This window comes from Oncorhynchus keta, chromosome 34, assembly GCF_023373465.1.
Source record: "Oncorhynchus keta strain PuntledgeMale-10-30-2019 chromosome 34, Oket_V2, whole genome shotgun sequence".
Classification (NCBI taxonomy): domain Eukaryota; kingdom Metazoa; phylum Chordata; class Actinopteri; order Salmoniformes; family Salmonidae; genus Oncorhynchus; species Oncorhynchus keta.
Genome location: NC_068454.1, coordinates 37,998,645 through 38,023,865, shown reverse-complemented (window position 1 = coordinate 38,023,865; position 25,221 = coordinate 37,998,645). Strand labels below are relative to the sequence as shown.

The following is a 25,221-nucleotide window of genomic DNA, read 5'->3' as shown; positions in this document are numbered from 1 at the left end:
CTCGTGCACAATTCATCTGTGCTTTAGTCTGATCAACTGTAGCCTAACCACAGCTGCAGGTAGCCTAGAGAAGCCTGTGTGCTCTGATCCCCTCTGGCCAAGGGAAACGAAGTGGTAACGTCATGTATTTATAGCCCAAGCTATGTATTTATAGTCTAAAATAGGCCCATTTATTTGTTTTTCTTCGGGTGGCTAGGCTAGACCCATTCTATCCAAAATGATTGACTGGAATTAATCAACACAATAGCGAAGACATACTGTGTGAGTAACTCTAATTACAGATGCAAGCTCAGACCTGTTTGTTATATTGTCTAATAGCAGTTTCTGTGTAAATAAGTACTCCCTAGGGCCAGGAGTTTTTAATAACATCTGACCTGATTTAGAACAAATCTGGTCCCGTAACAGCCCATATCAAACCGTTTTAAGAGTTGATTTGACTTTATTACTATTTTTATTTTTAACACCTTGCACTGCCACCCTTTTTGTATTATTTTTTGCATCTTGGCCTCCTTGGGTTATTCCTTTTCATGGTTTGTGTGCAAGTACCTTTTGAACTCTGTCATACACTGGTCTACAACTAGGGGCAAGAGTTTTACCTGGTTAGGTAAACCATCCAGATCAGGAAACAACAATCCCACCACCACCACTGGCTTTGGGACATGTGGTGCCACCTCTGAAATCACCACACAATGCTACAAACATATCCTTTGATTATGGTCTATCTCAACATTTCGACTTAGTATCTAGAAATGTTTACTTGCATATCTCGTAATTTCGAATACATATCTTCAAAAATTTTACTTGCATACCATGAAATTTCGAGTTAATATTGACATAAAAAATATTTTAAGAAATGGTGGCGGGAATGGGCTTCCACAATAACTTGTGTCTGGCGCTTTTGTAACAACCTGCGGTTACAAAACTGGTAGTTAAAAACATTCAGACCTTCTGTTATGAAGAAGAGTCATGACCCATCCCCCCTGAGTAACCTCTTGAAATTCCTCTAGTCCAGTGTTGAATTGCGTTCGTCGGAGATGGCGATGGAGAATTTCAAGCAGTTCCTGTTCGCGCTGTCGGCCGCTGTATCCGTTGGTTTTGTGTCGATAATTTTTGTTTTGAGATGGGTATTCTACTTCAAGGAAGGTTTAGCATGGGATGGAGGATTTGCGGAATTCAATTGGCACCCTGTTTTAATCGTTACCGGGTTCATTTTTATGCAGGGAATTGGTGAGAAGTTTGTTTTTCTCTCTTCTGTACATACATCATTCAGTAAAATCTGAAGCGATGGAGGTCTGTCAATACATACAAAAGTGAAGTTATTTCAACAAGCAGTGAAGTTTGGGAATGAATCAATCTTGGAACAGATTGCTATGCAAGGCTGTTATTGAACGAATTATACATTGTTATGAAACGTGTCAATGTTTAGTAGAAATAGCCTGTTATTGACTTTTTTTTGCAGACAAATAGGTGCTCTATGGTAATTTGTTACCCTGATGCATTTCGGAGTAAAGTTACTGACTGAGGAGCTTAAATCAATAGCACCCTTTGATAATTTACAAAAGTACATTCCAGAATCATTTGCAATATTTCACGTGAAGTACCTCCTTTAGTGTAGCCTAATTAACTTGAATGACACAGCAACTTTGATTGGTATGCACTTACATTAGTTAAAAAGAAGTATAGAAGTATACCTCAGCGATTCTGTCAAACCAGGATGTTGCAACATTTGGTATTCATAGCAGGAATTGCACATCCCAGAAGGTGTATTATTCCCATTCAATTACTGTGAAGTGAAAGCATTTTCATGATTAATAAGTTGAATAAGTGTTTTTTTTCTGTTTCAGCCATTGTGGTGTATAGGTTGCCATGGACCTGGAAGTGCAGCAAGTTAATGATGAAGTTTATTCATGCTGGCTTAAACATATTGGCCTTCATTTTCGCTGTCATATCTCTGGTAGCAGTATTTGACTTCCACAATGCACAAATCATCCCCAACATGTATAGCCTGCACAGCTGGGTGGGGCTAGCAGCAGTGATACTATATTCACTACAGGTAAGCACACCTCAAATATATAATGTAGCCAGTGCTTGACTTGGACTGAAATAGGTCATTGTACTCATTTTGGGTGCCGGTACTGTTTATATTTAGGGGCAGGAGTACACAATACTTTTGAGCTAATATTTTAGAAGAGGAACAGGAGCTCAAACAGTAGAATATTTGAGGTGCTGGTACTCTGCTCCGGTGAGCTCCTTCCCAAGTCAAGCACTGAATGTGAGCTAGTATTACACTATAGGACTGTCCATAATGATTGCTTCATAATATCTATTACATTGTTATAAAGCTTGGTTATAAAGCATTATTAATCTTTTTCCCTCTACTATATAACTAGAGTTCTATGCATGGATGCTTGTGAAGACTGTTTATGAAGTGCATTTTATTGCACAGTAGGTATACCACATGCCATTCTTTATTACAATGCTTGACAGAGTTTCCTGATCTTTCCTCTTTTACTGAGCAGCTTGTTCTGGGAGTGTGTATATACTTGATACCCATCACCCCGATATACCTGAGAGCAGCATTTATGCCCCTGCACGTCTACAGTGGCCTGTTCATCTTTGCCAGTGTCATAGCCACAGCACTCATGGGCATCACAGAGAAGCTCATTTTTGGCCTGTAAGTATTACAAGGCAGGAAATACGAGAAATATACTAAACTTGGGTACTTAGAGACCCCATTTCGTAAAATAATATTACAGCTATAGGTAACTCTCTCTTCTTTGTCTCTCAGGAAATATCCCAAGTACAAGGACTCTCCCCCAGAGGCCAACTTTGTGAATGTGCTGGGAGTATTGATAGTCGTTTTTGGCGCAATAATTCTCTGGATCGCTACTCGCCCCTCTTGGAAACGCCCCAGTGAGCAGGTCCTGCGCTCCCTGCCAACTTACAGGGATGGGTCAGCTGGCACCAAAATGGGCACTGCCCTGTCACAACAAACTGACCCGATTGACCCCGAAGGCAATGGAGATGCCAGAAGAAGGAGTGGTAAATTGGAGGACTCAGGACAGGTCAACTGAGTAACATGAAAATCAACTGCTGGTTCTGTCTGTTTGTTGATGCTTTAAAAAGTTGCATGGATCCACTGTTCTGGCAGTCCCAAAGAAAATGTAAACCTTTGTATTAACTATTGTTCCAAATAGCACCTTGAGGAATTGTTCCCAACCTTTCCAGAATGTTGACCTTTAATTAAGCAGTTTTTTATTTTGTAATTTTTTACAAATAAATTAAACAGCTCAATTTGATATCATTGAATAATGATTTGATAAAGGATTACACTAGCCTATTGAAGCATAGAAAAATAATAATCAAATACATATTCTTTACATTTGTATAGCTTTTATAACGATTACATACTGTATTCTTCAGTGTTTTTATTTTCATTTAAGGGAGCAATTACAGAATCAACACATCTTTAGGGAAGGGATGTGAGAGGTGAATCCATTATAATCCAAATATATAATGTAATATTACATATAGGCCTACCTAAAGGCAATAATGGGCAAACAAAGTTCCTCATTACTTTGTTCAATGCACTGTGTACCTGGGGTTTCATACAGTGAGAAATTCATAATTGCGGCATAAAATTAAAGCATATTTTACAAATGATCAAGTTGTAACATTAGCTGAATGTTTGTAGACATGTCTCTATATATTTTTGTTGAATTATGATTAGTAGGTCTTTGTTTTTTCAAATATATTTGCTGTAGGGTAAATGGAATTGTCCACCCTCTTGAATCCAAATCATAGTATTGCGCGCAGATAAATTATCAGGACTTGGACATGCATCTCTCTCAAATGATCTCTCCACCTACACTTATCTTTATCGGCAGCCACTGGGATCTTACAACCTTGCGCAGACAGTGCTCCCCACTGGAACAGTAAACTCATTGCAAGCAAATCGGCTGCGGATATCAATCTAGATGTCCCTCATCGGTATTCGTAATTCCGCATTGGTTGTGTTGGCAAATTTAGGAAAGGATCCTGGGTTCCTGATTCAAGCGATTGGAAAGCTTAGGAGAAACCAGGTTTGTTACCAAGCTACAAGTGAAACGTGGAGCGTACTTTTTTTGTTTTACATATTGTTGCTAATAAAAACGTTTTGCGATTTAGTCGCCATGCCAGCCCTTCCGTTGTCTTTGAGTTGGCTGGCTAGCAGGCCGAGCTGACTCACTTGCACTTCATTGTGATATAGCTAGCTAACGTTAGTTGAGAATCTTAACTTTACAAGGTAAGCTGAAATAAAACTTCATGTTAAATAACGGTAGTTATAAAGTGTTTGCGACATATCCAGCTACCTAATCAACTTGAAGAGATCAGGATGCCAAGTCAGTCATCAATTATTTAGCTCGCTCGTTTAAAAAATGTCTGTCACTACACACAGTGAGGGGATTCGATTAAGGCCCGGGTTGCCCCGGTGGTAGGAGATTGTTTCGGGAAAGCCTCCTGGGCTTTCGTCAGCTTTGTCTGTCGGCGAAGTATGCTAAAAACAAACAAAAGTGACGTAGTTAGGTTAAGCACGTGGAGTAATGAGTTGGATTCTGTGTTCTCGCATGCAAAAGTGGTTACTTTTGATAAAGCCGTATTGTATTCGTCACATGCTTCGTAAACAACAGGTGTAGACATATATATTCCCAATGAAAACTAGTTTGTAAATTCGAACATATATTTGATGGAAAATAGATGTTTATGGACGATGCACCATGCTGCCTTGTTGACAACATGACCCGAGTGGCGCAGGTGACTGTTCGATTTGAGGATTGCGTTTCTCCCTCACAGTATTTGTCCGTTCACTTCTCACGGGTTTTAGTCCGGTGCACAGCGGCTCATGTTAATATAACTCCCTCATTGGGTCAGTGGCTGGGTGGGGCCGCGGCTAGTTTACCAACGCGATAAATTGTGTCAGTAAAAAATAACTCATTTTTTCCGCATATGTTGGGATATGTACACAATGTTGGCGCTCTAGTAGAAGTAAATGTGATGCAAGAATATGCTGCTCAATACTCATCATGGCTTGACCAGTGTCTGTGGTGGCTAGACTAGTTACTTCTCGGCTCGACTCTTGCCAGCATCGCTTATGTTGGAGCTCTAGATTATCTCTTCTGTTTTAAAAAGTATTATAACATTTTTTTTTAAACGAAACACTTTTTTTATAAGAGTTAGCTAACTGAGGTCAAATATATTTGCCTTTTGCAGAAGTCTGCATTCACAATTAACACCTTAAAAGCATGTTTTATTGTCTGTTTTTGTCAGCAGAATGCAAATATATGAGTTAAATAAACACAGCTGCATCAACCACATTGTTATCTCAAGGTTGATCAAATTTCATGTGCAAAAGGGGTTTCACACTGCGCAGACCATCTTAAAAGGAAGGCTTTTACACATCTATTTCAATATAATAGCTCAGACCTCCATTCATTGTTTTAAATTGTGCAATTAGGACAAATGTCTTGAAGTGGTCTCTGTGTTAGATCTGGAAAGGGTCAGGTGCTGTGGAGGATGTGAGGGTTGATTAATGCTGTATGCAGAATGATAAAGCCTCTTGAAATTATCAACTTAATCTCTAAGAGTGCATTGTGAAGTTGAGTAGACAAAAGAGCCTTGAATGGGGCTTTGGACCAGGAGAGGGTTTTACAGCCCAGATGGTCAGGACCCTGTTAATGGAAGAGCATCCATCCTTTCTCTACCTGGACAGTAGTGTGCTCTTGAACCAAATTATCTGGGCCCTGCTGAAACTTAATTCATGCTAAAAACCTAGCAGTGGTCCCCCTAGTTAAATGGTTTGACCTGGTAGATCAAAGGAGCAGGTGCTATTCTCGTTGATTTGAAACGTTGAAACAAAGGAGTGATCTTATTACACTTTCAGAACAGCTCACGAAATGTGCTTCTGACCATACTATAGTCTATATTCCAATGTATAGCCTAACTCGTGGTTATTTGTGAGAGACAACAAAAAAAAACACCTGTACAAATAATGGCAAATCAGACTTCTGTAAAATGTTGTAGGTCACTGATCTTGTTGTTCTGAAGTGTGTTTGTGTCCTACAGTGTTGGCATCATGTCAGACAAAAGCGAGCTAAAAGCAGAACTTGAAAGGAAGAAGCAACGCCTGGCTCAGATCAGGGAGGAGAAAAAAAGGAAGGAAGATGAGCGCAAAAAGAAAGAGGTTAGTACATGCTTATAGGGACTTACCCCCTGAACTAGTCCTAGCGCATTCTGCTCAGTTTCTGAGTAGGTGTATTTGAGTGTAAAGAGGAACAATAGCTTTGATTCCATGGAAAATGTACAGATTATACGGCTAGACTAATTGTTTTTATTAAACTTGCCAATTTAAAAAAAACAAACATTTTATTTCACTAGGCAAGTTAACCAGGCAACTAATTCGGACTATCAGACTCGAACGCTCCATCAAACCCTCTATTCCTCGTGCTTACAGCCAGGATACTAACTGTGTATCTGCTCTGCTTCTCTCCCAGGCTGACTCGAAGAAAGATGCAGCCCCAATGGATGACTCCGACTTGGAGAAAAAGAGACGTGAGACGGATGCCCTTCTGCAGAGCATGGGCATCACGTCAGCTGATGTTCCTGTTGGTAAGAAACCATGTACCAGCAGATTTTTAACAGATCTCTGCACATTTGCTATTTACAAGGACGTGTATTGTGCCTCTAGTGTAGACCATCTGAATCTTGACATGTGTTTTTCTAAACTGAGATTTATGTGAGAGAACATTGTCACCAAGCTAACAGAAGGGGGCAGAAGTGGTCCATAGTAGATTAATTAATGTTGCCTAATGACTGGCCAGGACTGTCAGTGTGTAAACCAGAATTTGTGCGATAGAAAAGTAGGGAACTGATGCTATGAATGAATTCAGAAAATTAAATATAATAAATCTAAGGTTTGCCAAGGTTCCTTAGAAATGTAAATAGTTTTTGTTTTTTAAATGACAGTGACATGATTAAATACTTGTTTGTATTTTAAAATTTGACAACTCTATTTTTGCCTCAACTTCTCTACCATGTCTCATCCATTCACTTTTGGTATGCTGATGTGTGATTAGTTGTTTGTAATACTATTGGTATTTGTCTTACTGTTGAATTTTCCCTTGCATTTTCACACCATATTGTATGAAATATAACCATTCTTCTTTGTATTTTCTCTTTTGTGCTGCTCATACCCACTCCTTATTTGCCTTTTTGCATGCCAGATTAACATATATATGTGTATATATATATATATATTACCACTCCTGGTACCACAACACTACGTACTTTTACGCCATTGTGAACAGACCAGCCTCTGCGCATAGTAACAGAGGATACCTGTCTGTTTCACTATCTAGTCCCTCCTCCCATGTCTCCAACCTGCAAATCCGTGGGCACACCAAGCGAGGCAGGGAGCCAAGACTCGGGCGACGGCGCCGTGGGACCCAGGTACAAACACCCCCCAGTCTAATGTTTAATGACAAAATGCTTTAATTTCTCTCTGCAGAGCCTTCATCTTCTAAGCAGAGTGCAGCGTTGCTGTAATTTAGGTTGTGATGCGTGCAGGTGCTTTTAATCGCAGGAATGAACGAGGGACTGTCTCTCCTAATGTCTGTCATTTTGAAGGATTTGTGTATCACAGGTTTGAGCAGGTCTCTTCTCTATAAATCCATGTCACAGCTGGAACAGTAACCTCACATCTAGGTTTTTAGTAAGATATTGCTAATGTTCTTACAATAAAATGTAAACTATCGTTGAGTTAGTTTGACTAAATTGACACATGTGCATTTTCCTTATAAGCTATGCCCATAAACATGTACAGTTTTTGAGATCACAGTACGGGTGTTCTTCTCAAAGTAACACACAAATGCCCACCAACAACGCTTTGCCATGGTTTTTCATGCAGTCTAAAACCTAGCATGACGCACTTGTAAAAGTAAACTAGTTTTTGCAGAGCCCGAGGTTTCACATAGTTCTAGATTCGTATAGCACTACACAGGGTAAGCTGATACATCGAAGAGTGTACATTAACAATATCCCATCTGAAGCATGGTGTTGCATGGTATATGCAGTACCATTAAAGATAATGATTACTAGCTTATGCTGAGGTTGTGCATGTTCATTTTGTTTGTGTTCTGTTGCATTAGGATGGTCCTAAATGGACAATAAAACAGCAGGACTGTGCAATGCCTGGGGGACATCTTAACCCCTAATTAGAGCCCCGGCCCCTCTGCTGAAACTCTAGATCCCCCAGTGTCCCATCAGGGCCAGGGAGCTCTTCCTCCACCCCAAGGCTCTACGTGTTGACTCGTTTCCCTCAGCAGCGTGGCCATTTCCTACACACATGGAGGTCATGTTTTCCCCGCAGGGCGCTCCCTCACGTGGGAGTTCAAGCTGTTGGCGTGACACAGTTCAGGCCTCGCCAGTCCCTCAGGCTGCCTAATTACACCGTGTCATCACACTCTCAGGACCTGTGTCCACGCATTTTAAACGGATACTGTCCTTGTTTTTTTTTATTTTTTTTTTTAATGTGGAAGTGCCTACTAGAGGGTTGTTGTGGTAACCTCGTTTTCCCAACCTCTATGTAAAATGATTCATGCAGTGTTTCTGAAATGAAATCCTATGCAATCAATTGGTTTGTAACCAGTGTTTTTCAGTGTGGGCATGTTGCGTGTATATGTTCTAACATGTATCCTCTGGGTTATGCCTGCTTTCTCTCACTAATGCTGTCTTCTTGCTGTGACACTAACCAGGACTCTCCACTGGGACTCTGACCCGTCCACTCTTCAGCTTCACTCTGACTCTGAGCTGCGGTATTGGACACTACCTTCTTTTCGACCTCTAGTGTTGTTGCTCTTCTTGACCCGCTCAAAGCCGCCATTTTATATCAGAAGAAAAGTGTGTAGCTTGGTGGCATCTTTCTTTGACCTACATACACTCTGTTATCCTTCCTTTCCTTCTCCACGAATAAGTGATTATCAGAAGACAAAATCCCCCATCGGTCTTAAAGGCAACTTCAGCTTTGAGGTGCTAATGGAAAGGCGGCAATATGATAGTACCATTGTGTGCTTTGTCTGGGCTGGCCCTAGGTTTATGTTATTGTTTCAGCTCTCCTTGGCCCTTCCATGTGTCCTGAAGTTGTGCTCTGCTTTTAGGCGGGGACCTCTGAAGATGGGCATGGCCAAGATCACCCATGTTGACTTCCCTCCAAAAGAGACTGTGTCGTACACCAAGGAGACCCAGACACCTGTGATGACCCAGCAGAAAGAAGGTGAAAGCCTGACTCAACTCCTCTAGACTCTTTTAGGAGTTGATATTTTCAGAACACAACTAAAGTGTGTGTGTGTGTGTGTGTGTGTGTGAGATGTGGCCGGCTGGCCTGTGGGAGCAGGAAGTGAACACGGAGTGGAAATGATCTGGCCTTACCGAGCACAGAGATGAAAGCTGGGGGAAATTGCAGGGGCCCCCGAGAAACATAAGAAACCAAAGGAAAGATTAAATACACACACGTATGCCCACTCCTCTCTCAACTCCCATCCTCAAACCAATAGGGCCTTGCTACAATAAATGTGCAGGTTGAGAGGGCCAGAGCGAATGGGGAAGAAAGGCAGTAGATTGGCTAGATAGGAAGTGCTTTGTGCATGCTCGGCTAATGTATTGGAAGCATGTCAATATGTATGTTATTGTTGCACAGCAGCTTTCATGTGGTTGTCTATGCGTATCTTTAAAAGAAAAGCATATTTACTCAAAGTCCACATGTGCAATATTGTGATTACGCCCCTCGTTTGTCTTTGCTAAGATGCAGTTCAAACACTCTCAGACTGAAATCCATCTTAGTTGTTTACACTGCTTTATCAGCAAGACATGTCAGACTACCCTACTGCTATAAAGAGGGGCAATGTAACCTAGCTGTTTAAAAAGAGTGTATATATACATATATATATATTTACACAGTGAGTGATTTTAAAAATGTTATGATTGTGGATTTGTGTCCGTAGAAGTATTGGTTGATGAACAAAAGGTTGATTCCCTGCATGGGCGAGTTGTCTTTGTGCTTGTGAAGCAACTCCTCTAAGTTCCCCCTTCACACTTCAAACTGCATAGAACCAAGTTTGTTCCCTATCATTTCAATCTCCCGTGGAAACGATGCCAGATGACTTGTGGTGATTTGTCATTGAGGATTGTCAATTGCCTGCAGTCTGGCTGTGAACAAGTTGTGTGACTCTGGGGGGAAAAACAACCAGACCCAGTGAAGAATGAAGAGTGGAGCTCTCTCTGTCTGTTCTGTGGAGGCATAGGGACTCTCTCTCTAGGGCATTGTAACACTGTGTTAAACAAGGATGGTTTCTGCTGGCTGTTCAACACTAGACCCCCCTCCCTCCACTCTCTCTGTCACTCTGTAATCATTTCATCAACTCTCTTGCTTCCCTGTCTTTTCCCTTCACCCAATAGGCACATAACAAAACACACTCAGTGACATTGTGCGTTTTCGCGGCATCACTCCTGGCACTTGGTGAGGCGGCGTTCCCTCGCCTGTTCGCACCCTTCTGTGCATATTCCATGTTGGGGGTGGAGTCGGGCGTGTGCACTGATTTGAGCGATTCATCATGTTGTCAAGAGGAGGCGACGGCACGGCACACAAGGTCAGCGGGCGGTGGCATTGGAGGGAGGTGCTGCCGTGCCATGCTCGACAGAGAGAGCGGGGGTGGAGAGGGAGATCCCAAATGGTCCCCATAGTAGAACAACCCCTCTCCGAAAAAGGCACAAAAAGCTAATTAGTCATCTTTAATTTACATAGGGGGCACTGGTCCTTCCAGCTCCCATCCTCTAGACCAGGGGTTTTCAAACCTCTCCTCGGGGGACCCCCAGGCGTTCCCTGTATTTGAACAAGTCCACAGCTATCACACCTGATTTTTAACTTGTCAACTAATCAGCAAGGGCTTGAATAGGCGAATCAGGTGAAATAGTTCACGGCTACAACTAAATTGTGAAACTTCTGGGTGGGTCTGATGGGAGAGGTTTGAAAGGCACTGCTCGAGACTCTCTAATATAGGCTACTAGGAGTCCAGTGTAGATGCAAATGTTGTGACCTGGTGGGAAAGTATCTATTAGTTTGAGACGTTTGCCCATAAATCTTAGGCCCAACAATATTTATAAAAGTAATACTCATTGTTTATTTGGGATGGTTGTAATTCCCATTCCAGGTCATGCAAGGAAAAGCAGTGAATCAGGCCCACCCTGTGTGTAGAAATCAAATGTTGTGGTCGCCTATATCAGCAGTAGACTATGCAATGTCAATAAGTGCTGCTTAACAAGAGGTTGTAATTATGGGAAGAAGATATGGGGAAATTCATTGAGTGGTCTGCCTGGAACTCTGTTTGAAAAAGGCTTCAGGCAATACAAGAGAGCATTTGAGTACATTTGAAATATGATTCATTTCAATTGTTTTAATCACTTGGAATTCAGGGGAAGGCTATAACTTTTAATCACTAAAGGAACTCAACAGCCTCTTGTTCGAAGTGGCACTCTTTGAACATTGTCTCATTTCATGCGCTTGGCACTTGATGATTAGTACCCCTTAACTGACTGTATTGTTGAATTAAGTTTAGGCCCAGGCTACCATTTTTAACTAGGATTTCAGCATGCTCATATCAATTCTAGTAGAGTTTATTCCAAGGTATGAATGTGAAAAAATAACCATAAAGAAAGATTTCTAGTGTAGATAATATTAGTGTTTTTGCTGAATCACATCTTCTCAGAAAGGTAATTTTTGTCTCAATCCTTTGTTTGTTGCGAGAGAAAGAGAGCCTATATAAAGGGATAGAGACGCAGAGAAAGTGAGGTAACCAAGTATATAAACTCAACCAAAGCCTCCCATTTTAAAGCAGACTGAACCCTGATTAACCTGCTCATCAGAATAGCAGTAGGGTGACTGCTGAAATCTCCCGGGTTGTGTTGTCCCTCTAGTAAATCCGTATGTGACACTTGTAGAAAATGTGATGGAGGCATATGCTATGCACGTAAACCTATTTTGGAGCTTGACCTGCTTCTGATGGCAGCATTATGATGGTTTTTCCGAGATGTCAAATTATTTTGCCGTTCATTTTAGCTGGCAAATGCAAGAAATAGGAGAACCCGAATGAAAAGGAACCTTTTCGTATGTGGTTTGTGAACAGTTGTTATGAGTAATTATGTTTACTTTAGACTTGAAGGGGAAGGACATTTTTCATTTACGGATTGAAAACTAGCGGTGAATTGAATGACGCCAAGGCGCGTTCTGTATTTTAGCGCTAAGTGGGCTCTCTCTCTCTCTCTCTCTACTGACAGACTGTGTGCTGTCTCCTCAGCTCATCTAGAAAGACCAGCAGATGGAAGCTGAGGTTTGTGGAACAGCCTTTAGTAAACTGACATGTGGAAGTCAGATTTGTGTTGTCCATCCTGTGGCTGTGGAGGCGACGGACACACCTGCAGTGGGGAGTAAAGGTCATTAGTTTTGTACGTGAACAACACACTGGGGCCACGTCTCGTTTGCATTAATATAGTGTCTATTGACAAAGAACTGTGATTACACCTCCCTCTCCCGGCACCCCCCCCCCCCAAAAGCTTTTATTTCTCTGGTACAAAAGCCATAATTGGGCCTGCTTTGAGGGGAGGTGTTAGTGTGCAGGACATGGTTGATCCGTGTTGAATTCTGTTAAATGTCCCCCCCCCACCCCACCCCTGATTCTGTCCTCTTACCCCAGCAGGGTCACCAGGATCACTAGCTTTTCTCCAAATGGCCATTTTGGTTGGCAGGTGCATTATACCCTTTATTTTCAGATTGTCTTTCCGCTCCTAATGCCTGGCAGGTTGATTGCTCTGCCTGCCTCGCCGGGGGAAACGGCTGACGAGCGCGGCCGGGCCCAGCTGAAAGACAGTGATTACTGTTTTCCTTTAAGCCTGATTGAGGCCCTTGAAAGGAAAGATTTTAACCTTCTCCTTTGGGTCTCAGGGTACGGCCGTCCATTTTGAAATGGCTCGTCATCAACACAGTTCTGTAAACTTATCAGAGCACCCAACGCCCTCCCACCTAATAGGAAGGAGGGAAGAGAATCACTTTATATGGGAAAAGTGACAGATTACTTTATCATAGATCTCAGTGGAAATGGAAAGGTTGTGTGCAACACTGCCGCCATTAAAGATGAACTATGCATACGTAGAGCTCTAAAATTGTATGGAAGTAACACACTGTACATTTTCTCAGCCACGTGAATGTGTTTGTTTAGACGGCCTATTTATGCATTGAAGAGGCGTGTATGGAGAGGGGACGGTGATGTGTTGGAGATAGCAGAGTTGTCTAGTGTGTCTGAGCCAGCGTGTGGTTTTGCCAGCTGGTCCGGCCTACAAGCTGTATTTTGTCGTACGTTCTACGAGGTTGAATAGCAGTCTGTGGACCCCCCGGTGGGGCGGTAATTGCACAGGCTTGCCGTTCAGAGAGAGACTTGTCTAGGGGCGGCCAGGCGGGAAACCTCTGTGCCATCCTCATGCCACCTTGTTGTAGAACAAGACAATCCAAGCAGCGCCATCTGGTTAGCACCGTCCTGTCAGCTGGTCAGGCCATTGGGAGTGGGCCTGGGCAGCTGCTCCCCGCCCGCTGGCCCCGGACCATGGCCCCGGCCCCTGGCCTGGTTAGAAGGGGGGACTTGTTACTGGGACATGGAGGATATGGCTGCACTGACAAGTGCAAGCCCCATGTTGAATAGCTGCGTCTCATTAACAGGAAGAGGGGGAAAGGGGGGGGGGGACCCTAGGACCCAGACCCCTGCTGCGTCACCCCCTCCACACAAATGACAACTTTAGAGGCGCAGGTCCTTTCAGAGAGGTGACATTGTGTTGTCAAACCAAACGAATGGGAGATAAGACACAGAATAATTTCATTCCCATACCCATGCTAGCCTGCTTAACATTCAGTGTGTTATATTGAAGAGAAAAACAACGTTGTGGCGGTAGACTAGTACTCATTAGGAATGAGCCAAACATTGACACAGAATTGCAGGATCAGTTGTCACTTCAAACCATTGTAATTCAAATAAGCCGTAACTTTGCTCATTTGTCACTGTCAAATTTGGCGTCACTCATTTTGTCTCAACCATGAAATATAAAGCATTGCCAGATTTATGTGGTGTTCAACTGAAATCATGCACCTTTGACCCAACAGAGGAAGAAGAAGAGGAGGAGGAAGTTGCTCCACCACAAGTGCTTGAGGCCCAAACAGAGAAACCTGTCCAGAAAGAGGAGGAGGAAGGTAGGAGTTGTGGTGTTTAAACGAATAACAATTGGATCTCTTTGACGTCCTCTTCATTGAATAATCTTGCAAACCGTTTTTGTGGGATTTCTACATCAAAGTTTTGTATGACGTCCCTTTCTTTGTTTTGGACTTTTTAAAATTTGAATGAGACAACTCAAACCTGTTAGATGATTCTGTGTCTTTTGCCCGTAACGTTTCCTGTCCTTTTGTCTGTAGCACCTCCACAAGAGCTGACCGAGGAGGAGAAGCTGCAGATCCTCCACTCTGAGCAGTTCATAACCTTCTTTGACCACAGCACCCGCATCGTGGAGCGGGCCCTGTCTGAACATGTGGACGTCTTCTTCGACTACAGTGGTCGCGAGATGGAGGAGAAGGAGGGGTTAGGAAAGCTCTCCGATAGACGAGTCCCATTTCTTTGATACCTTTTGAGTAGAAAAGGGCTAAATCATGTCGCTGTTTAGTAATAGGAAGGAGTGTGGTATTGTTATGACTGTGACTATGCTGTTTTCTAGTGAGATCCAGGCAGGGGCCAAGCTGTTTCTGAACAGGCAGTTTATGGACGAGCGCTGGTCCAAGCACCGTGTGGTCACCTGTCTGGACTGGTCCGCTCAGGTAAAAACATGCTCCGGGGGTGAAGTGTCTCCTAGGTGCAGATCTAGGATCAGCTTCCCTTTTCCAATCCTACACAGCACCCGTCTGTCAGCGTTGGCTCATGATGCAACCTTTTCACTGACTCAGTCACTGAGTGACAATGCAAGCAATAGTTATTTATGGTTTCACTGGCCCCTGTGTCTTTGTGACTCATGTCAATCTGTCTTTGTGTGTTAGGATGCCATTGGTATTGTAAGAATGAAGTATGTAAATGTATTGTTGAGTCTTTAACTCCTTCACCACTGCCCTAATTCTGTATGATATACATGGGACTTATTTTATATATTAGACATTTAACCATGTTCCTCCTGGAGCTGGGACTGTGTCATGCACAAATTGTCACTTACATACGAGTACGAGCTCGCAATGATATGTTTCCCCTAACGTCGCCCTTCATTAGATTCATAGTTCTGCAATGGCTTCGGTCAGTGATTGAACACCAACTCATTGTTCACCACTACGTCGTTCGCTTAGAGCAAAATCCATTCCCTTGTGTTTAATTGTGTATTCACAAACTGTAAACTTCAGTTGTTCCAATATGAGAAGCAGCAGAGGTTAATGGTTTGTTTACATCTGGTAAGTGGTTGAGAGCAGGTCTTTAAAGCCTTTCTTTCCTCCGCTATTTCTCCTTGTGTTTTAAATGTGCACTGGGAAGGTTGAGTTGGAGTGGCCAACGACCTGGAGTGGCCAACTTTACTACCGTGGTTCACTCGGCTCTCTCAGAAGTCTAGGCTCTAGTCCTTTAACATTATGCAAAGCTGTATCATCCAAACGTTATTTACCAGACTGCGCTGTTGGGGAAAAGTTTCCCGGCCATAAATCTTGTTGAAGGAGGGGCGGTTACGCATTCTGCTAGGCATTCACCGGCACCGCGGAGGGCAGGGGAGGCTTGTTCACATGGAGCCAAGCCTGGGGGCCATGACTACTTCCTCTTGACATTCATTTGGGCTGATTTGTCTGTCACCAGTATCCTGAGCTGCTGGTTGCCTCATACAACAACAACGAGGAAGCCCCCCACGAGCCGGACGGGGTGGCCCTGGTCTGGAACATGAAGTACAAGAAGAACACGCCGGAGTACGTCTTCCACTGCCAGGTACTAAAGCAACGCAGGGCCCTCCCTTTCCCTCTGCCGCATGGGTGGCTTTCTCCCTGACGAGTGTGGCACACCGCCAACTATCCCTCCCACCTCTCTCTCACCTCCACCCCCCTCTCTTATATCCACATTGTGATTTCACCGGGCTGGCATTCACCTCCTCCACATCTATCCACAAACACATGTTAGTGAGGCGCCGGAGAAGAGCAGTGTTGTAATAGCTGACTGGGGTCCAAGAGGCTGCAGCAGTCGTATTAAGTGTGCTGTGCAGGGCTGGAGTGGTTATCATGTGTGTCTAAACAAGGGCCCTGTGTTCAGCAGAGAGAGAAGCTCCTCCGCGAGCTTGCCTTAATATACTGCATGCCCTGCGGTTCGCAGACCAAGGCAGGTTGAGTAGAACCACATGTTGCTGCTGCCAGAGCGGATGTAGTCCCAGGCACATTGCGCCGACGAAATAAAACTGAGCAGAAGTTTGAATTCATTTTTCCTCATGCCTCTAAGTGGGCGGGAAATGCAATTTTTCCTCACCAGGTGTCACCTTTTGTGTTAAAAAAAAGAAAAATGGTACTTTGATGAATTAATGATTACATATGACGACTACATGTTTTAGGATTTACAGGGGATGTGTTTCAGGCTACGGGGAAGGTGGGGCTTGGACCAGTAACCCAGAAAGCAAGGAAGGATATTTTACAAATAATAAACTAGCATGAATAATGTAGACCTATCCTGTCGTGAGCAGCCTCCAGCAGAAGGCTCTGCCGTGAGTGGTGAAGTGTGAGTCATGGAAACCACGGGATTGTTAGTTTCAAATGAAAATAAGCAGCCCGTTATACAGCAAGCTGGTATACTGCTGCAGGAGCCTGAATGGCTCAAGTCTGTATGTTATTTTGAGCAGGACTGAAATGGGGACTGCACACAGCAGTTTTTGATTGGAGGTGACATTAGACGTATATTACCGGAGAGCTGTCGCCATTCCCCTGTGCTCTCCATCTCAGCAGACGCTAACATGGCATTCTCTTTTCTTTTTCACCCTCCCCCCCTCTCTCTGCCAGTCTGCAGTGATGTCGGCCGCCTTTGCCAAGTTCCACCCTAACCTGGTGGTGGGGGGCACCTACTCAGGGCAGATCGTTCTGTGGGACAACCGGAGCAACAAGAGGACCCCTGTACAGAGGACCCCCCTGTCAGCCGCAGCACACACGGTAACACTGGGATGGAATGTCAATCAACCATCACCAGAATATATATTGACCTCAAGTTGCATTTAACACACACAATGGCAATTAGAGGCGAGTGCAGGAACATGGTTTCGTTGGCGTGTCGTGAACAGCCTCATTGTGGGGCCCTGATCCTCTCTCTCTCTCTCTCTCTCTCTCTCTCTCTATGCAGCACCCAGTGTACTGTGTGAACGTGCTGGGCACCCAGAACGCCAACAACCTCATCAGCATCTCTACCGACGGCAAGATGTGTTCCTGGAGCCTGGACATGCTGTCTCAGCCGCAGGTACCACCCATCAGTCACCTGCCCGCCACCACACTGACATGAGACCGTTCAGCCCGTTCTGCGCACACAACACGTCGGCCCATTCATAGGGCATGTCAAACACCGGGACCTCACTAGAACCCTTTTGTTTTACGTAAAACCTTTAATTTTGCGCTCAACTCTTGTTTTATTTATTTTTATTATTATTATTTTTTTCCCAAAGTCAAGGAAATGATCTCCGCTAGCAATGTTGTTCCCACGCCGCTGCCAAACCCACCCATGTCAAATGTTAATCATTTATAAAGTGCTAGCTGAGTTTAAATTCTGCATTAATAACCTGTCAAGTGAAATTTATAGGCTGTGGTTAGGGTAGTGTGTGTGTTAGCATGCAGGCTGCGCAGAGAGAGCTGGTTGTGAATGTTATTCTGCTCCCTCCCGCCCTCCCCCTACTCTACAGGACAGCCTGGAGCTGGTGTTGAAGCAGTCGAAGGCCGTCGCTGTCACCTCCATGTCTTTCCCCCTCGGGGATGTCAACAACTTTGCGGTGGGGAGCGAGGACGGTTCCGTCTACATGGCGTGTCGTCATGGAAGGTACACCAACACCCCCCCCACCCTTTGTCCCCGTCCTCGTCCCCTCTGGCTGGACAGACACCTCCAGGAAACTGAGGAGGCTTGTTAGGCCCCGGTTTAAAACATAAATATATCCCCCTCACTTCCCCAAGCAATATGAATCCAACACTTGATCTCCTGCTGTTTTGAGGTTTTCATTCCTACCCCAGTCATCCTGTTTTGCTTTAGCTTCTGTCAGTTATGTTTGTAAAGGTCGCCCAACCTAAACAGGGCACACATGGAGGGGAAACAAATCATTTTTTCCCTCTTTTCTTTTGGAGGAGTTCTCCCTCTGAGTGAGGGAGTTTGTTTAAAACTGGGTGTCCCAAAGAGACTAGAATCTGAAGTTTGTTGCACAATGCTCTCGTTTGAGCGAACAGTCAGTGTGTCCGCATGTGGGGCGAGCAACATGGCTGAACTGGGAGTGCTGCCCGCGACGGAGAGCCTGGTCTCTACGGCTACGGTGTTAACGTTAATGTCCTGCATTATGCCCAGAGACCGCCGAGAGGGGATAGTTGCTAGGTTCTGCGTTGCAGGTTCACCTCGGTAATTGAGGGACTGATTTTTCCACCTCATTTACAATGGTATGATACTCTCATCCCAGTTAATAACGCATAAGCATCACTCATGCTGGGTATTTACCTCTCTGCGTAATTATCAGGGCCACCGCTCTGCAACATTTGACTCTGGAGCTGAATGCTGTCTCTCTTTCCCCACTGGGCTGGGAAACTACAGGCATGTTAAAAGGGGAATTCTCTAAATGTTATTCTCAAAGTAAATTGAGACAAAAAGGAGGTCTTAACCAAACCTTGTGTACTATAAAATTCAGAAATATACTGAACGAAAAATATAAATGCAACAATTTCAAAGATTTTGCTGGGGTACATTCCTGCAGTCAGCATGCCCATTGCACGCTCCTTCAAATCTTGAGACGTCTCTGGCATTATGTTGTGGCCTTTTATTGTCCCCAGCACAAGGTGCACCTGTGTAATGACCATGCTGTTTAATCACCTTCTTGATATGCCACACCTGTCGGGTGGATGGATTACCTTGATAACATGCTCACTAACAGAGATGTAAACAGATTTGTGAACAAAATTTGAGAGAAATAAGCTTTTCGTGCATATGGAACATTTCTGGGATCTTTTATTTCATCTCATGAAACATGGGACTAGCACTTTACATGTTGTGTTTATATTTTTGTTCATTGTATATGCTGGCATATTTAATGTACAGTATATTTAGTTGGTAATGATATCACAGTATACACTAGGTGTACAAAACATTAAGAACACCTTCCTAATATATTAAGTTTCCCCCAGAACAGCCTCAATTCGTAAGGGCATGGACTCTAAAAGGTGTAAAAAGCGTTCCACAGAGATGCTGGCCCATGTTGACTCCAATGCTTCACACCGTTGTGTCAAGTTGGCTGAATGTTCTTTGGGTGGTGGACCATTCTTGATACATGCTGGAAACTTTTGTGTGGGAAACCCAGCAGCGTTGCAGTTCTTGGCACCAACTGGTGCACCTGGCACCTACTACCATACCCCTTTCAAAGGCACCCCGTTCTTGCACATTCACCCTCTGAATGGCACACGTACACAATCCATGTCTCAATTGCCTCAAGGCTTTAAAATGCTTTAACCTTGAATCTCTCCATCTACACTGATTGAATTGGATTTAACAAGTGACTTCAATAAGGGATCATAGCTGGGGCCTCCCGGGTGGCGCTGTGGTTAAGGGCGCTGTACTGCAGCGCCAGCTGTGTCACCAGAGACTCTGGGTTTGCGCCCAGGCTCTGTCGTAACCGGCCGCGACCGGGTGGTCCGTGGGGCGACGCACAATTGGCCTAGCGTCGTCCGGGTTAGGGAGATCCTTGTCTCATCGCGCACCAGCGACTCCTGTGGCGGGCCGGGCACAGTGCGCGCTAACCAAGGTTGCCAGGTGCACGGTGTTTTCTCCGACACATTGGTGCGGCTGGCTTCTGGGTTGGATGGCGCTGTGTTAAGAAGCAGTGCAGCTTGGTTGGGTTGTGTATCGGAGGACACATGACTTTCAGTCTCTCCTGAGCCCGTACGGGAGTTGTAGCGATGAGACAAGGTTGTAGCTACTAACAATTGGATACCACGAAATTGGGGAGAAAAAAAGGGGTAAAATTCAAAAAAATATATATAAAGAAATAAGGGATCATAGCTTTCACCTGGTCGGTATATGTAATGGAAAGAGCAGGTGTTCATAATGTTTTGTACACTAAGTATATATGTTAAACACCTAATTTTGATACCCGCTCCCCTGTGGAAATCTAACATAATTTTAAAAAATCCCCATAAGTCTGTCTGTTTAAGCTAGAAAGATAGGTTTTTTTTGTTTGTCAGACCATGACACATCCTGAAAATCGGTCTTCTCACAAAATCATCTGTAGCGTAAGAACGGTTTGGCCTACAAACTATTATGGCCCCTCTATTGAAAATGAGACTTTCAGGAACACAGTGGTGGTCTTCGTTTTGCTCTATGACCCCCACAAGCGTCTTGGGAATCGTCTGAAGTCGGTACAGCTGATCTGCCAACTTCTGTCTGCAGCGTCCCAACAGTTTGGGTTACACACTAATATGCGAGTGCTGAAGAGCATGGTGTGTACATTTGTTTTGAATGGGCTAATAGTGCTAAGGCCAAATATTTATTTTTGATACTTCAAGGGGTTTTAAAATTATAAATGAAATAGCTAAATTATCTTCTTAAAACAATTCCATATATATATATATACATACATACATACATACATACATACATAGCAGAACTCCCCCGGTTTAGACAGGGCTTAGACACATGACAAAAATAAGGGGTGAAATAAATGCATGTAAAAAAAATAATAATAATAATACAATGTTTCCTTATCTTTCTTATCTCTCAGATATAGGACAGACACTTCAGAACAAACTTCCTTGTGATTATTTTTTAGGGCTTAGACTCTTATTGGTTAATGTATTCATTGAGGGGTTCTTTAAGAAGTGGAACGTGGTGTTTGCTAATTATTGCTTTCTTATCTGCTGTATGTCTGGGCCACAGTAAAGCAGGGATCAGTGAGATGTTTGAGGGCCACCACGGGCCTATCACAGGGATAGACTGTCACACAGCGACCGGGCCCGTCGACTTCTCCCACCTGTTTGTCACCTCCTCCTTCGACTGGACCGTCAAGCTGTGGAGCACTAAGGTACTGTACCGTCTCCATTAGAAAGCCTGCTGTTACTATTGTGCGTCCCAAATGGCACCGTATTCCCAACATAGTGCACTACTTTTGACCAGAGCCCTATAAGTAGTGCACTAAATAGGGAATAGGTTGCCATTTAGGAAGGAAAATATGTGGTTGAATTTGGACCTGTTTAAGCCCACAATGCTGCATCTTTTTTATTTTTTTATTTTATTGCATTGATCCAGATAATTGTATTTAGCATGGTCAGTTCAATGGGTCTATGTTTTCAGGTGCCACCTACTACGTTTCTCTCTTTCAGAACAACAAGCCGCTGTACTCGTTCGAGGACAACTCGGATTACGTCTACGACGTCATGTGGTCTCCCACTCACCCGGCGCTGTTTGCGTGTGTGGATGGAGTGGGCCATCTTGACCTGTGGAACCTCAACAACGACACTGAGGTACCTGGCGCATGCCCTCTTTACCACAGGTTTTGCACCAATGCAGCATCTATATGGGCGGTTTCCCGGATTAAGCCTGGTCCTGGCAGATTCTCCATTGATAGTGCCGTTTAGTCCAGGACTAGGCTTAATCTGTGTCTGGGAAACTGGCCCATAGTGTGACAGAAATCCAGTCAGTCATCAGTATTGGCGTTGACAGATGAGGTGTTTCTTTTGCAGGTTCCTACAGCCAGTACCACAGTGGAGGGGAACCCAGCCCTGAACCGCGTGCGATGGGCCCATTCCGGCAAAGAGATTGCCGTGGGAGACTCTGATGGACAGATTCTGGTCTATGATGTTGGAGAGGTGAGTGTGTTAAGAGCCTTTATTGTGCCAATAAAAATGCATGGCATTCTTCATAAACACTGCAAACAAAATAAATGTCCCTTTTTCAGGACCGTCTTTCAAAGATAATTTGTCAAATCCAAATATCTTCATTGTAAAGGCTGTTTCCCATGCTTGTTCAATGAACCATAAACGATTTTGACCCCCCCTTTGTTCAGGGTCACATTATTCCGTTTCAGTTAGTCACATGTCTATGGAACTTCTTCAGTTTATGTCATGTTCATACAAATATTTACACATGTTAAGTTTTCTGAAAATAAACGCAGTTGGCAGTGAGGCCGTTTTTCTATTTTTTTGTTTGGGAAGGAGGTTTTACATTGACATTTGAGCAAGAATTGAGATCTAAATCTAAAATGTTCAATGGGGTTATTCCCTATTTTCCTCCTATATCTCAAGTGGAGGTGAAGGCACTCTGGTAATACTTCATGCTCCATTTCTCCGGACAACAATTAAGCCATTGTCTTGTCAGGAGGCCAGCTATCTGGATGGAGACTGCTCCAGAGGGTCTGTCTGAGTGTGTGTCAGTCATGTCACTGAGTATTGAGCTGCAGATGCAGAGAGCAGCTCTCCCCCCCCCACCCTGATCTCTGCCACTGACAGGTCAAGTCTCTTGTGACAATTAGAAGATTGCCTGTGATCCCATGCCCTCTGGAAGTGTCCCAGTTTCAACAATGTGTTAGTATTTTCACCCATATCAATGCTTTGTCTTCCTCTCCCACCAGCAAATCGCCGTTCCACGCAACGACGAGTGGACCCGTTTCGTCCGAACCCTGGCGGAGATCAACGAGAACCGGGACGACGCAGAGGAGCTGGCCGCTCAGCGTCTCTCTGCCTGATCGCCATGGAAACTCCAGTCTAGGGACCAGAGAAAGGCTTCATATTGTCAGCCTTGTTTTGATTGGAGGAAAAGACGAGATTTGCGACAATGTTCAGGCGTGTGGACATCTTTTCTTTGGAAACATTGTAGTCAGATTTAATACACATAGCTACTTAACTGGGATAGCCTTCTACTTCGGCTGGTTTAAGTACACCAATCTCCGATGGGATAACTAACAGGGCTATCTATCAACCTCAGACACTACAAGAAACAAAGCCATCTTCTTACTCTGCAATACAAATCAGTTGGAACTCTTTTTCAACGACTCAAAAACCAGAATGCCTTAAAGGTACCATGTCTGAATCCATACGGTAGTGTTGTGGGTTTAGCTTCAGTTTCGCAGGCCACTCGACTTGTTTGTGGTTACACCACCTCGAGCATGTGTTTGCTGTCCTCATGACTCATGATTGCTGTTCACCATCTGTGCTTCGATGCCCGTGTCCACTTCAACTGCAGTAGACCCATCACTACACACAGGAATATAGTGGTCTCAGACATCAGCCAGTGTTTTCTATGTTCCTTTAACCTAGATGCACAAGATCTCCACTTGTTTTTTGTACTATATGGACAATTGTAACCTTCTTCAACTTGACTATTGCTCTTAAACTAAATTTGAGACTTAAGATATCAGAACCAGAATCTTTAGAAGTTCGATCGAGGGAGAACTACCTGAAGATATTATGCTGTATTGGAAAATTGCTTAATGTGTAGTATGAATTCAGTATCCATACTTTATGGCGTGTCTAAGCAAAAGCGTTACTTTGTGTGACCTAGATATTACAGAGAATGTCAATGTACTTTTCACAATTAAAATTAAGCCATTTTGATTTATTTCAACAAAATACAATCGATACATTTAAATGATTTCCCAAAACCCTGGTCATGATTTCAAAATAAATACTTTTGAAAACATCTGTACATCCTTTCAAGTCTCTGAAATGTGATTGACAAGATGACATCCTCACCAGCCTCGCTTTGAGGAATGCTGTAGTGACCACTCATTTTCAATGAAAAATGCCTCTCCACAGAAATAAAAAATGTACAGTAACATTGTGCGAGCTATACAAAGACTAACCAAGGAAGCACTATTCATGCAGCATTCAGAGTTAAGTATTTCAAATGAGACCATTTTCTTTACCATTTCAGAGGAATGAAGGGACAGATATTTTAGGACACCTGACTCAAGGAGCATGCAGCCATTTAGCAGTTAAGTGTTGAGGGGGAGACAGACAGCCTATGAGGCTGTAGGCTCCTTTTTGGTCGGGGCTGGGGCTTGGCTAACAGACACCGCTCCAGAAGACTTGAACTTGGGTAGGTGTAGACCAAACTTGTTCTCCACGCCAGCGAATGTGGCAGCAGCTAGACGGTAGCCTCCTATGTGGTCGGCACTTATAGGGGGAAGGTCTGAGATCCTCGACTTAGGAGTTGGCTCAGAGCCGGTGGGGCGACTGGGGGCAAAAGATTTAGGAAGGATAATTAACATACAGACAATACTTCAGTTCACTAAGGGTGAACCCAGTGGCAACCTGTAATTCAAAGTTTTGCCTGTTTTACATGTTATTTTGGCATTAATACGTGTTCCATATCAGTTTGCAAACTCTTTTTTTTATAGTTAAAGCCGCAATAGAAACATGGTCTCTTTTTTGCTTGAGTAAGGCAGCTCCAAAATGCAGGTGTTTTAGCCTAGTTTAGTGCTTTCTGTGGTGGAGGGGCAGCCAGTGGAAAATACAGAGCGTAGGGGTTGGTAATCTTCTCTATTTGTGCCGTGATTGGCTCAGTGTTCTGTCACTCATGGGAGCTAGAAATTTCAAGCCCCCTTGGGTGTTGCCATAGAATTACATTAGATGTACCCATCCAAGAACACTCAAGGTCATTGGCCACAGATACAATTCTGTCAAATCCCATTATATCTCCCGTATCTTTGATTAGACTCATGTCAACATAAAACTTTCTAAATCTTAGCTAGCAAGCTAGACAAGCAGTCATTACGTCAAATCTACTGGCAAATCCTTTTCAATCCTTGTCAGATGAAGAAAAATTATAGATCAAACGTATCGGTGCTCATCGGCCATTGGACATTACACAACAAGTTGGAAATCGCAAATTCAACAATGAGTGGTTTGGAAGGAATCAGTGGCTAACTGCAAGTATTGAA

General features: G+C 43.7%; 3 protein-coding genes across 8 annotated transcripts in view; 2 read left to right on the top strand and 1 right to left on the bottom strand.

The window, feature by feature from the left end:
* Positions 1–327: 327 nt before the first annotated feature.
* LOC118367078 (plasma membrane ascorbate-dependent reductase CYBRD1) lies at positions 328–3,663 on the top strand. The gene is made up of 4 exons (XM_035750089.2): positions 328–1,227; positions 1,845–2,053; positions 2,520–2,674; positions 2,789–3,663. The coding sequence occupies exons 1-4, from the start codon at positions 1,035–1,037 to the stop codon at positions 3,072–3,074; spliced, it is 843 nt and encodes a 280-aa protein (XP_035605982.1). The 5' UTR covers positions 328–1,034; the 3' UTR covers positions 3,075–3,663.
* A 254-nt stretch (positions 3,664–3,917) lies between these two features.
* LOC118367076 (dynein, cytoplasmic 1, intermediate chain 2a-like) lies at positions 3,918–23,978 on the top strand. Of its 3 annotated transcripts, none has more exons than XM_035750084.2 (17): positions 3,918–4,082; positions 6,103–6,220; positions 6,531–6,645; positions 7,395–7,485; positions 8,790–8,849; positions 9,192–9,307; positions 14,234–14,320; positions 14,540–14,702; positions 14,836–14,935; positions 15,942–16,067; positions 17,120–17,266; positions 17,454–17,567; positions 18,004–18,137; positions 21,222–21,366; positions 21,665–21,805; positions 22,025–22,150; positions 22,912–23,978. In XM_035750084.2, the coding sequence occupies exons 2-17, from the start codon at positions 6,113–6,115 to the stop codon at positions 23,023–23,025; spliced, it is 1,887 nt and encodes a 628-aa protein (XP_035605977.1). In that variant the 5' UTR covers positions 3,918–4,082; positions 6,103–6,112; the 3' UTR covers positions 23,026–23,978. The 3 variants fall into 3 exon arrangements, with proteins under 3 accessions (XP_035605977.1, XP_035605979.1, XP_035605978.1); XM_035750085.2 differs by lacking the exon at positions 3,918–4,082 and adding an exon at positions 4,128–4,285; XM_035750086.2 differs by lacking the exon at positions 8,790–8,849.
* Positions 23,874–25,221, bottom strand: part of LOC118367075 (electrogenic aspartate/glutamate antiporter SLC25A12, mitochondrial-like) — a 21,500-nt gene continuing 20,152 nt past the window's right edge. For all 4 annotated transcript variants that reach the window (XM_035750081.2, XM_035750082.1, XM_035750080.2 and 1 more), the window contains one exon: positions 23,874–24,514. In XM_035750081.2, the coding sequence (XP_035605974.1) occupies positions 24,301–24,514 (214 nt within the window). In that variant the 3' untranslated portion in view covers positions 23,874–24,300. The remainder of the gene's footprint in view (positions 24,515–25,221) is intronic.